The sequence below is a fragment of the Mirounga leonina genome, unplaced genomic scaffold, assembly GCF_011800145.1.
Source record: "Mirounga leonina isolate KUSES-001 unplaced genomic scaffold, KU_Mleo_1.0 Mir_93, whole genome shotgun sequence".
NCBI lineage: Eukaryota > Metazoa > Chordata > Mammalia > Carnivora > Phocidae > Mirounga > Mirounga leonina.
This window is the reverse complement of record NW_023270854.1, coordinates 27,445,502-27,458,181: the sequence shown is the minus strand read 5'-3', so window position 1 is coordinate 27,458,181 and position 12,680 is coordinate 27,445,502. Positions and strand designations below refer to the sequence as shown.

At 49.7% G+C, this 12,680-nt stretch overlaps 1 protein-coding gene across 1 annotated transcript in view; it reads left to right on the top strand.

The window, feature by feature from the left end:
* The window catches only part of SLC14A2 (solute carrier family 14 member 2), a 50,686-nt gene that overhangs the window by 6,618 nt on the left and 31,388 nt on the right, over positions 1 to 12,680 (top strand). Inside the window, exons 3-6 of the mRNA XM_034995883.1 lie at positions 650 to 839; positions 5,223 to 5,351; positions 8,747 to 8,939; positions 12,362 to 12,509. Of these exons, the coding sequence (XP_034851774.1) occupies positions 650 to 839; positions 5,223 to 5,351; positions 8,747 to 8,939; positions 12,362 to 12,509 (660 nt within the window). The remainder of the gene's footprint in view (positions 1 to 649; positions 840 to 5,222; positions 5,352 to 8,746; positions 8,940 to 12,361; positions 12,510 to 12,680) is intronic.

Sequence of the window (12,680 nt, the reverse complement as noted above, 5' to 3'; positions counted from 1 at the left end):
CGAGAAAATACTGACATCCCCCTCCCCCATATTCCAATATTCTTTCTCTCCTTTCAATGGTTTTCTTCTCCTAGTTTCCCTCAACTAAATACTGCAACAAACACCCCTATCCTCCTCACCCACACCTGTAGAGGCTGTCCTAGAAACCGAACCAGAGAGCAAGGCAGAATATATGTCCCCTCTTCTATGCCTGGCTTCCCCCAGGTCCTAACTCAATACAATTGCACTGCTGGGCTGAAACCATTTCTTTTTCAGCTCCTTTTCTCCAGACTCCTTTCTTTACTGCTCAGATACCAGCTCTCAACTGAGCCATACGGCACAACACAAAAAGAGAGTTTCCTTCCCTCCTCACCCCTTCCCTTGGACCAATAAATTCCCCTTGGAATGCTCCCAAGGCTTCCTTGCCAACCAAGCTGATGGCTGGAACGGCGTTAAATTGGTCTCAGCATGGTGCCTCAGTCTGTATGGCAAAAGCTAACACCCACTGTGGACTGATTGCCTAGCCACTCAGAGACTTGGGCTGGGTACCAGGCCAAATGAGAGGAAATGTCCTGGCCCCTGCATCCCTGTTTGCCTTGGTTGCCGTGCCAGCCAGTGGTCCAGCAGGGAGACCCAAGCCGACCCCTGCTCACGGCTCTGTCTCTTTCAGATAAGCCCCTGGCCTTCCAGTTCTCAGACTGGGTCCTGAGGGGGGCTGCTCAGGTGATGTTTGTCAACAACCCTGTCAGCGGACTCATCATCTTCATAGGACTCCTGATCCAGAATCCCTGGTGGACGATTACCGGGGGTCTAGGGACAGTGGTCTCAACCTTAACTGCCCTCGCCTTGAACCAGGACAGGTAGGTCCCTGTCTGGTTGGTTGTGGGGTCTTGAGATGGACAGGTAGAGAAGTGTTTACGAGACTGATCAGCCAACATTATCCTACCGGCCAGCCCAAAGTCTCCTGAAGATCGACTTTGAACCAATCACTGGAGGTCTCTATAGAATTAAACAGAATTAAATTACTCCTGTGCTCACAGCAGGTGTGACAGCACTAGGCTCCTTTTGACTGTAGATCCTTCTGGAAACACTCCCTGGGAGGCAGGTGCAAAGGAACACTTAAGTGGCTCTTCCCTCATGGAGCCTACAGTCTGTTTGAGGCAAGAAATGTCTCAGAATAATAAGAAACAGTATATACTGGAGAGCTCTAAAAAGACAGACGTCTCTGGGGTGCCTGGGTGGCTCAGTCGTTAGCATCTGCCTTTGGCTCAGGTCATGATCCCAGGGTCCTGGAATCGAGCCCCGCATCAGGCTCCCTGCTCGGCGAGAAGCCTGCTTCTCCCTCTCCCACTCCCACTGCTTGTGTTCCCTCTCTTGCTGTGTGTCTCTCTCTCTGTCAAATAAATAAAATCTTTTAAAAAAAAAAAAAAAGAAAAGACAGACATCTCTAAGTGTTGGGGGGGATGAGAGAGGGCAGCCTTTGAGCTGGAAACATGGGACCTGGGAGAGAGAAGGGAGGGAGAAGAGGAAGGGCAGAGTGGAGGCAGGAGGCATTACCCCCCCACACACCCCCGCACTGGTGGCCACAAAGTCCAGGAACAATAATAAGTAGCATTTTATGTAACTGGGCCATTTCCTCAGACTTTGCGCCACTCTGTCCCAGTGTTCCCAAACTTTGCTGATGGCTAGAATCGTCTGGGCTGACTGTTAAGGAATGTGTCTTCTTCAGCCCAACCACTTCTGTTCCCTCAGATAGTCCCATTCAATGGGTCTGGGAGGGAGTGTTTTTTTTTAAAAAAGATCCTTCTGGGTGCTTCTGATGATCAGAGAAGTTTGGGAATGTGCATATTTTTAGTGTTTTTCAATTTGGGGGTCACCCATCCATTTGTGGATCATGAATTAATTGTCAACAGCATTTTTAAAAATTAAAATAATAGAATAAAACAGATTAGAGTCATTCATATGTAGTAAATATTTTGCGAAATTTTTGTTTCATTAATGTTGGGATGTGTTGTATATGTGGGGGAGATGCACAGGGGGACAGAGAGAGAGAACCGGGTCATGCTGCCAAGTATATTCCCTCCTTACCGTGGGTTACTGCCAAAAGATTGAAAAGCACTATCATGCAGTATCATGATTCTCACGGCCACTTCACAAGGCAGAAAGTGAAGGTAAGAGGGTCCACACTTCACAAGAGAAAGGAGACAGGGAGGTACCACAATGAGTGGATGGCCGGGCTCGGGGTGTGACACATGGCCCACATCTTCTAGGCTGAGGTGAGTGCTCTCCTTGTCACATAGACCGTGTGGACAGCAAGGCCAGAGGCTCTCTGGTGAACCCAGAGGATGGGGAGTAATCAGAATTGACTGTTGTAACCAACACCACATTGCCTCCGGGTGCACCTGACATTCCAGATGCCACCAAGGCAAATTTGTGAGTCGACTTGTCTCCCCTGAGAAGCCATTCATGCACCTCTCAGGTGGCCCTGGGGGACCCCAGGAGGCCATTCCAAATTGGATGAATGAGAAGCTGAATTCTTTGGGGTGCAGGTCTGTGTGTGACATAAAAAGTAGGCTCCAGCCAGGATTTTGTGTCTCTCTTTCAACCAGTAGGTTCCCTATTCCTCCTTACCATCTCAGGGGCCAGCTGGCTTAGAATTGGGGCCCTGACGGGATTACCTCTGGTCTCACTGCTTCATCACTGTTTGGTAAAACTCACCCGAACTCTGTCCAGCCCACTGCCTCTTTAGCTATGTGACCTTGGGCCAGTGCTTCCCCTCCTGGCCCCATTGTCCTCGTCTGTGAGAGCTACAACTTACTAGCTCACCTTCGAGGAGCCAGAGTCCCTTCCTGCGCTGACAGTCTGATTCTCTGGCTTTCTTCCCAACCATAATCTACTGGTAAACTTGCCAGGCCATTCACAGAGCTGCTTCATGGACCTCAGTATTACAGGGGAGACACCAACCACGCCTGCCTAATCCTCCCAAACATCTTCACTAAGACAAGTATATGCCAGTTTGGCTTCCAAAGCCTTCTCTGATGGGCCCCACCATATTCCCACTCAGTATCCCACTATTCCCAGTTCAGCAATTTTGCTTCTGCCTATCTAATCCTACTATCCTTTCAAATCCCCCTCCTACAGGGAGCCACCCCTGATTACCTCAGTGCTCTCTGAACGAACCCTCCTTTCTCACTGGACAACCCCAGAACATACCCCAATAACTCTATGGGATGGTTCTCTAATTGCTTTCTGAGGCTTCTCTCCCTGGCAATGTTCTAAGCATGTTCAGGACAGGAAGTCATTTTGAATGCTCCATATTCTAATCATAACCACCACTGTCCCTCTCCACCATCCCTACTCCCCTACCCCCATTCCCCTGACCACCCCTACTTCCTGTCCACCAGTCCTACTCCCCGCCTCCTCCTCCATCAATCCCATGTCTCGCCTTATCCCTGCTACCCTACCCCCACTAGCCCAGAGACTACTTCACAGAGAGGAACTCCAGGTCATCAACTCTAATGCTGTGGTGTCCCGATGGAACGTGGTCCTAATGAAGACCTTTTTGGCATTAGGGTTAAACCTACCTTTGTATTTCTGATGGTCAGAGTGGGATGTAAGGTAATGAGTTTCATTTTGACAACCAAACCCAAAGCCACCAAAGTTTTGGTAGAGAAGTGTCCTGGGAGGGGATGTCACCAGGGAGGGGCAACTATGGAGGCAGCCCTTAGATATGGCCCTAATCTTGTCTCCCCTGGGCTCCCTTGCTTGATTCCTACTATTCCCCCTATACCCTGCCCCTGGGGCTACTGGCCAGGCCTCCACGAGGGGCCAGCCGTCTTTGCCCAGTTTGCCTGAAGCAACTGGTATTAAAACCAAAAAAATCCTAAATTCTAACACTGAACAGAAATGGGAAAGTGTAGACAAAATGCAATCACACCTAAAAGTTAAGTATTTGCCCAAACATGGGTTTCTGCTTCTCAGATAGATATCCTAGTCCTGAGCATTGTGAACCCCAGTGGTCTTCCCTCCCAGCCCCCCCGACCTGTCCCCAGCTGCCCCATATGTTCATGGCCTCGGGAGCAGCCCACCCACTGTCCCGTGTCCCATACAAGTGTCCCCCCACAAGGGCCATGTGCTCAGGTTTTCTTGTTGGCAACTGTCTAGAGACTCCCCCTCCCGCCCTCCGGCTGGCCCACTCCCCGCCCCACTAGCTGAGCGGCTCTCCTGGCCCCTCCAGAGCTGAGGCTCCCCTCCTTCCGGACCTAAGCCATGGCCTCTGCCAGGCAGGAGCCCTTCTCTAGCCAGAGCTCCCTGCCTCCCTCTCAGGGCACTTGTGCTTCTAGATGCCCCTGCTGGGCATGAACGGTCAGTCGGTGAAGAGCTCTAGCATTCCCACACAGACATTCAACAGCTAGGCAAGGCCTGGAACCCTCTGTGCACCAGACGGACGCTGTTGTCTGTTGTTACACTGATGTCAGACGGATGAGCTCCAGCCTGAGCAACCCTGGGCAACTTCCAGTCAAGGACAGGGACAGAGCACAGCACACAAAGCTCAAGCTCAGGCAGGGGTCTTGCAGGGATTGGCCCAGTCCCTCCCTTACCCTGCTCCCTGTCCCCCCAGCCAGCAGAGTTATGGCCAGGGTCAAGGGCAGTGTTGTTAGCATCCGGGAGAGAAGCTGAGGTGCACATAGACTTCCCTGATGAAATGAAGAGAGGATAGACTCAGGCTTGGATTCTCCCCACCTCTGGGCCTCTCCCTGCCCTGCCGAGGGGAGAGGCACGTACACATCCCCAGCGGGTTCAGCTCGTCCACTCTGGGACACACTGTCATCCTCGGAGAGAAGACAGGTGACAATTACAGCTTCACACCATGCAGTCAGAATGCACTCTCTCCTCCTCTTTCCCTTCCTCCCCTCCTCCCTGTCTCCTACACACACACACTCCCCTTCCCCAGTGTCATACTCAGGTTTCTGTTAGATCTCCCACTATACTTAGCAGTCAGAGACACCCACCCCTGAGAACCTGAGGGGAGAGCTCAGACACAGTGAGAAGCCTTAATTCTAGAACAGCAGGGTAATCAGGGCTGGGGGGGGGGGCGCGGTAATCTGGGAAGGTGCTGGCAGCTCTGTGACTACCCAACATTCAGGAGTAAGCTGACTTGTTTCTGGTAGTACCAAGGGGGGCCCTACAAGCACCACCAAATTCAGATGCAAAGTAGCTGTCCCTTCTCCCCCCACCCCCAGGTCTGCCATCGCCTCCGGCCTCCATGGATACAACGGGATGCTGGTGGGACTGCTCATGGCCGTGTTCTCAGAGAAGTGGGACTATTACTGGTGGCTTCTGTTTCCTGTGACCTTCACAGCCATGACCTGGTGAGACACCTCACTCCTTCTGCTCACAGACCCACGGGGCCCCGGGGTGCTTGCGTCTTACACTGGACAGGGACATGGACCCCCTGGAGCCCAGTGCTTCATCATCAGGCTGGCTTGTCCCACAAGACACAGTGAAGATCCGTGAATCTGATTGCGACACAGCAGATCATTTTTTTATTTTGGAATAACAGGGACCCTTTAGAGCAGCAATGAGCACAGGTTTTTTATGGTGCTAATAATCTTCTTTGACTGATAGTTTTAATAATAATGGCTAACATTTACTGCGGATTTCCTACAAGCCAAGGAACAGTGCAAAGCCAGGTAGGGTTACTATTGTCCCCAGTTTACAGAAGGGAAGACCAAGTCATGAAGAGGTTAAGTAACTGGCCCCAGGTCACACTTTTACAAAGTTTTTGATGATGAACCCAGAGTCTCCAGGCTTCCTGGGAATCATCTAAACTGTGGCCTGAGAATAGACAGAAAAGCTAAAAACTCACTGGGGACAGAATTAGAGCTCTCTTGGAGCAGGATATCTACAGTGAAAGCACAGAATCTTTGAACAAGAAGCATAAGTTAAGATCTTGCTGTGCAATCACCTCATTTTGCAAAGGAATAAGTCAGGAGGAAGGGTCTTGGAAACAAATATTCATGCTAGGCCTTAGCTCACCTGTGTCTGAGGCAGGTCTGTGGTGCCTGAGGCCACCAGCACCTGAGGGCAGGAGCCTGAGGTGATCCGCGTTGTCCATTCTGTGCCCCGCAGCTCCAAGAGAGGCTGACGAATTTTTAACATCTCTAAGAAGTACATGTCTTTCTTCGGTGTCTGGAGTTACTAAAACCAGTTAGTTTAATTTAGTTTAAGTACTGTTTTATTACTTTTTAGTAGTGCTTGTAAATAAATTACTACATTAAGCATTCTGGGCAATTTATGTTTCTTCTTAGGGTTTCTGTCTTTCTGAAACCACTGGGACAAAAAGCTATAGCAGTCATTTCTGTGGAGTTTTCTCAATGTCCCCTCCTGTCCCCATGTCAGGAGTAGCAGACCTCATCTTCATTTGCACACATTTGCTTATAACAACACAGATGAAGCCCCTCAGCAAGCTCCACAGCCATTCTGCACTGGGTGGCACTTTGTCTACAGTGCCCACTCCCCACTTTAACAGACAAAAAATCATGGAGCACCCAACTCTGTGCTGCTATTCCAGTGTGTTCGCTAATCTATTCATGTAGACCCCAAAATCCAACCCATAAGGTAGGTATTAGTAGTGCCATTTTCCAGATCTATCCAACAAATATTTGCTGAGTGCCTGCTATGTGCGGGGACTATTCTAGATCCTGGGGATACTTGTGAACAAGAGACGGTCTCCATCCTCTTGGAGCCTATGTTCTTCTTGACCAAGATAGAAACAATGTCCCCAACTAGTTAATTAAAAAGATCTTGTCAAGATTTGATTAGTGCTGTGAGGAAAGCAAAACAAGGGTGAGCGGGACAGAGAGTGATTCCAGACATGAGTGGTCAGGGAAGGCCACTATGTAGAGGGAATGAGGGTGCTTTCCCCTAAATGATAAAAGGCAGCTGCCCTCTGAAGATCTGGTGCAGACCCCAAATGGAGGAGTGTCTGTGTTCAGGAAGCAAGACCATGGTGGGCGGTTATGCCCAGTGAACCAAGAAGGAGTGGGCAGAAGGAAGTGAGAGCTAGACCCTGTTCACTTTGAGGATCCAGTAAGCTTTTTGATTTTTATTACAACTGTGATGGGAAGCAGTTAAAGGGTTTTAAGCAGAGATGTGATAGGATATAGTTTAAATTTAAACAAATCACTCTTGCCGTGTGGAGAATGGATTTTAACTGGAGCAAGAGTGGATGCTGAAAGCATCGTCAGGAACCCACGGAGAGATGAGAATGGTCTGGACAAGGGTGATATACAGGAAGGTGGTGAGAAACGGTTGGGCTTGGAGTGTATTTTAAGGAAGGTGTAGGCAACAAGACTCGCTGGGAAGCTATGGAGTACAGGGGGTAAGAAAGAAAAGAAGATTCAGTATACTCCTACAGTTTGGCTGAGCAGCTGGGTTGATGGACAAAACTAAGAGGAAAACAGGTTGGTGGTGGGAGACAGGGCACAAATCAAGAGTTCTGTTGGACATATTAGGCTGTAGACTTCCAAGGAGAGATGTTGATGAGGTAACTAGATGTACAAATCCAGAACTTTGTGATACGGTCAAGATTGGAGGGCAGAAGCATACAGAAGATATTTTATCCATGGGACTAAAGGATATCACCCAGAAAAAAATGAAGAAAGAGAAGACCCAAGGCAGAGCCATAGGATGGATCTTCTAATATTTGGATAACTGGCAGAGGAGGGGAATAACTACAAAGAAGAGGTCATGAGGAGCTGCTGGAGAAGCAGGAAGCAAGCTAAGAAAGGGCAGTGTCGTGGTAGCCCAGACAGAAGGTGTTTCAATCCTGTTGGAGTGTCCAGGTGTCAAATGAAGGGAGCAGGGAATGGCCGTGGATTTGGCAGGATAGATGTCATTGGTGAACTGGACCAGAGCCACTTCTGTGGCATGGGGAGAATGCACACGTGACTGAAGTGGGTCCAGGAAAGAAAGGGGGTAGAAAGATGAGGCATAGCAATCTTTTGAGGAGTAATTGCTATGAAGGGGAGTGGAGAAATGGGGCAAACTAGCTGGAGGGGACATCGGGTTAGAGGAGGAGAATGTTTACAGGTAGAAGATACTAAAGCATGTTGTAGACTTATGAGAATGATCTAGAGAAAAAGGAGAGACTGAAGCTGCAGGAGAGAGGGGAGAGAATTGTAGGAGTTAAGTCTTGGAGACAGAATGGATCCCGAAATACAAGGGAAAGAATTGGCCCAATAAAGAAGGAGGGACACTTTCATCATGTGCCAAAGGCAGAGAGGAAGAGGGTGTGGGAGCAGGGCCGTTGGAGTGTGTGGAGCTCAAGGTTGGGAAAATGAAGTATTTCCCATCTCGTCATTTCTCATCAGCTGCCTCCCACAAGGCCAGACTTCTAAAATGTTATCACAGCCCAGGATAGAAGCTGTTGTACATCTCGATAATCCAAAGGCAATACGTGATATTTTCTAAGGATGACATTTTGTTTCGTTTTCTTGGTTTAAGAAACAAGGAAATATTTAATTTCTAAAGGTTTCTATTCCAAACAAATTACAATACTTTAAAAATCTGTTTCTCAAAGATTCACCTTAAATTGAACACTTTATTCCCAGTCCCAGATAAATTGGACCACTAGAGTCCCAAAGGAGTCAGGAATGGCCGTGCCAAGGAGAGGAGACAGTGGGTGGCACTGTGGCCAGAGCCGATGAGACGGTGTAGACCTAAGGATGCGCACAGATTAACCTTTTGTCTCTCTCATCTTCAGCCCACTTCTTTCCAGTGCCTTGAATTCCATCTTCAGCAGGTGGGACCTCCCGGTCTTCACGCTGCCCTTCAACATGGCCATGACCCTGTACCTGGCAGCCACCGGCCACTACAACCTCTTCTTCCCCACGACACTGGTGGAGCCCATGTCTTCGGTGCCCAACATCACCTGGACAGAGATGGAGATGTCCTTGGTAAGTTCCCCAGCGGCAGAGGAGTTGGGACCCCGGCTTCTGTCACACACTCCTCCATAACTAGCCTGTGGATTACCCAGGCTCTCTGCTTCTCCAGACGCAGCTCCGCCAGATGATGGCCATGGGTGAGGATAGGACAGGGAAGGGATGCTGCCAGCTCTGTATGCTCTTTCACTGAACCCTTATTGAAGGCCTGATACGTGCCGGGCACTTTATCAGACACGAGGAATACACGGGGAGTAAGAGGACAACAACCTCTCTGCCGTTTTGCAGGGTACACTCCCCCAACCCAGGGAAACAGACAGTAAACAAGCGCACAGACGAGTGCCAAGTCGATGCTACACAGCCGTGGGGTTCGGGGAGAAATATTAAGTAAGATGGACTGCTGGGGGGAGGGGCAAGACACTAAAGTGAATGTTTAAAGTTAGGATTTTAAAGATATTAATAGTGAAGATGGGGATGAATTTGCATATACTTTCCATCTCAGTGGCTCTCAAGCAGGGGTGATTTTGTCCTCCTGAGCAGGGCAAATATCCACAGATACTTGTTAAATTGTCTAAACTGGGGGGGAGGGGTGCTACTGGTATTGAGCAGGTAGAAGCCAGGGATGCCGCATGGCATCCTATTATGCACAGGACAGCCCTCCCCATAACGAAGAATTATGCAGCCCCAAATGCCAATAATACTGAAGTTGAGAAACTCTGTTTTACATCCAACTATCATAAATGTACATATTCATTTATTCTACTGACGTCTATAGACACTGGGGATGAAGAGATATAATAAAAATCTAACATAAGATTAAATATACAGAATTGTAACATTTGGCCTTGTTAATGAACAATAGAGAAAGCTAAGAGCCCCTCATAGGGCAAGCTTATTACGTACCAGACACTGTTCCAAGCCCTGGACTTGGGAACTCATTTAATCAACCCTCATAATAGCCCAATACTGTAAGTACTATCATTATCCCCGCTCCCAGATGAGAAAACTGAGGCACAGAGCGGGTTTAGCTGCCCAAGGTCAAACTGCAGCTAGTGCCTGAGCATGAAACGCCTGCTGCAGAGCCCGGGCTGTGAGCCGCCTCCCACTTCGTCCCAGGCAGGACAGGCACCCTCGGCCGGAACAACCACAGTGAGGTGAAACCCTCTGCTTCTCAGTGCAGTGCGCCCCTCACTGGGTGCCTTTACTAAGTGCTGGAGTGTTCTTTACCTTCCTCATTGCTTCTAGCTAGAACCCATTGCTTCTAGCTCGGCTTTTTGGAATAATTCAGAATATTGTTTCCATGATCGTCTTTTGAATGCTTGCAAACATAACCCATGTCCTCAATACTGTTTAGACAGTCTGCTTTCTGAGCCCTCACCACACGGCCGAGCCCTGCTGCGGGGGGCTCAGCTCCAGGACCACGGCTCCAGGGCAGGGTGGGCCGCGGCTCCTCCAGGGCCGGCCACCCTCCGACCCCGAAGCCTCTCGGAAAAGGAAAGGCTCCCGAGCCCCTAGCGCAGACGCGGCTGCCAACCACGCAGACCCTTTGTAAAGGTTTTATCTTTGTAAAGTCTTGTCTGGGCCCAGGGCAGGAGTACGAGGAGTAGGGGTTAGGGTGGAAATCGGAGAGAATGGAAAAGACAGAGCCCTGCCTTGAAGGGAAAGCTCACCCTCTCCAGTGGAAAACAGCAGGGGTGGGAGCAGGGGCAAAACCCTACCTCTGATAGGATCGTCAGGGAGCCTCATCGGCAGTAAGGCACATTGCCCTAGGGGCACAGACCTGCTAGGTGGTGTTGTAATAGGAGTTTGTGTTCCTTCAAACCTGTGTTCCTAGAGGGGAAGGGGGAAGTTGGAACCCCCTCAGCAGCCTGCATTCCTCAGACTTTGGGAAGTCATAGAATATTTACTGAGTAGACTTCTAACCCATTCCCCAAATAGAAGCTGAGTTCCCTGAACTGGCACAAAGCTTTCTCGGGGTTCCTTTAAATAAGATGCACCCCACCATGTCATTCCTGGCACAGGGCTATAGGCTCTGGCCCAATGGGTCTTGGTGATTGAAAGGCCACCCATCTAGAGACAAGGATGGGTAAAGCTTAAAAGCTCAAAACACTATTCTCTAAAGAAATCAGACTGACTCCAGAATTAAATCAGTTTGTTAAAATGTCCAAAAATTCACCCAAAGGGAGACGTGCAGTGAACTCCCAACATCTACAGTAGGTCATGTGTAACTAACCCAGTGGTCCCCAAACTCGGTTGCACATTATAATCTCCTGAGGCCCTGGTCAGGCCCATACCGGTTAAATCATGATGTTGGGGAGGAGCCAGGCATCAATTTTTTTTTTAAAGATCTCCAGGTGATTAATTACAGCCAAGTTTGGAAACCGCTGAGTGAATCAATACATATATATGAAGCACCTAGTATGTACCCAGCCATAAAGGAGACCTCAAAGAGGTCACATCACCTAGTAATGGAGTGAAGACCGCAGAATTTTAAAGCTGAAAGATTATCTGATAAGGCAGCCTCCTCCTGTTACAGAGGTGGACACCAGAGCCCAGCGTGAAGAAGTGACATACTCGCCATCAAGCCATGAGCTCACGCAGAGACCTCTGAAGGCTGGAGCCCTCAGCTCCCAGGCCAATGCTCTCCCTAGCCTGCCAATCTCCCTCCTTTCCTTCTTCCCCTCCTCTGTCAGATGGGGATGGTTCAGCTTGGGCAGAAAAGGGCCATCTGGCTGCCAAACTAACCATCTCCAATTACAACACCACCAAATGACTCTTAAGCTCAGGGATGTTGGCTTTGTTCTGTTTTCCAAGGTTGCGCACATTACCCTTCTGCAATGCTAAAGGCTCCTCGAGCAGGGGAAGTCCCACCTCCTTCCCAGAGCCCCACAACACCCTAGGTAGCTCTGAATCTACAGCAACCACCTGTAGACTAGGGGTCAAGTTCAGAGGCTTTAGCCTGGCCTTGGCCACCAATAAGTTGGGTGACCTTAGATTAAGTCAATCGTCAGAATGGCCTAAAATATTTCCAGTATTCCTGGAATAGTTGTAGGATTTCGGAAGGTCTAGTGGCAATACCTTAGTGCCCCGAAACCTCCAATGGCAGTCTAGAGAGGAGGTGCCCTCTGGTCCCCTCAGAGTTTCTCCTCTCAGAGCAGAAGCCATGTGTCCCTCAGAAGCATTTGTGTTGGGGGGCCCTGCCCGGCTCTGCACGAGGGATACCAGATGCCTGCTAGGTGGTGGAGTGAAGAGTGATTTGTTCTGGCTGGCGTCCTGCCTCCCAAGGTCTCTTACACACTGGAGGGTAGCACCGTCCCCCCACCCCACCCTGTTCCAGCCCATTACCCCCACCAGGAATGGCTCAGTCCCGACCCTAAGGCCTGGTCTTTGTGTTATGTGCCCACGCTCCAGTGACCTGGATTCTGTTGACTTTGCAGCTGCTACAAGCCATCCCCGTCGGGGTCGGCCAGGTGTATGGCTGCGACAATCCCTGGACAGGCGGCGTCTTCCTGGTGGCTCTGTTCATCTCCTCGCCACTCGTCTGCCTGCATGCCGCCATTGGCTCCATCGTGGGGATGCTGGCGGGTAGGACACGGTCCCATCTCTGCAAGGAGGGCTTGGGCATAATCTTCCTGAGGTCATTTCACCCCTGCACGTGGCAAATGTTCTAGATCATAGATCATAGATCTTCACCAGCGTTTTTGAACACTGTCAGGAGTAGGGATGTATTTTTCCCTTTCTCCAGAATGGCCTAAA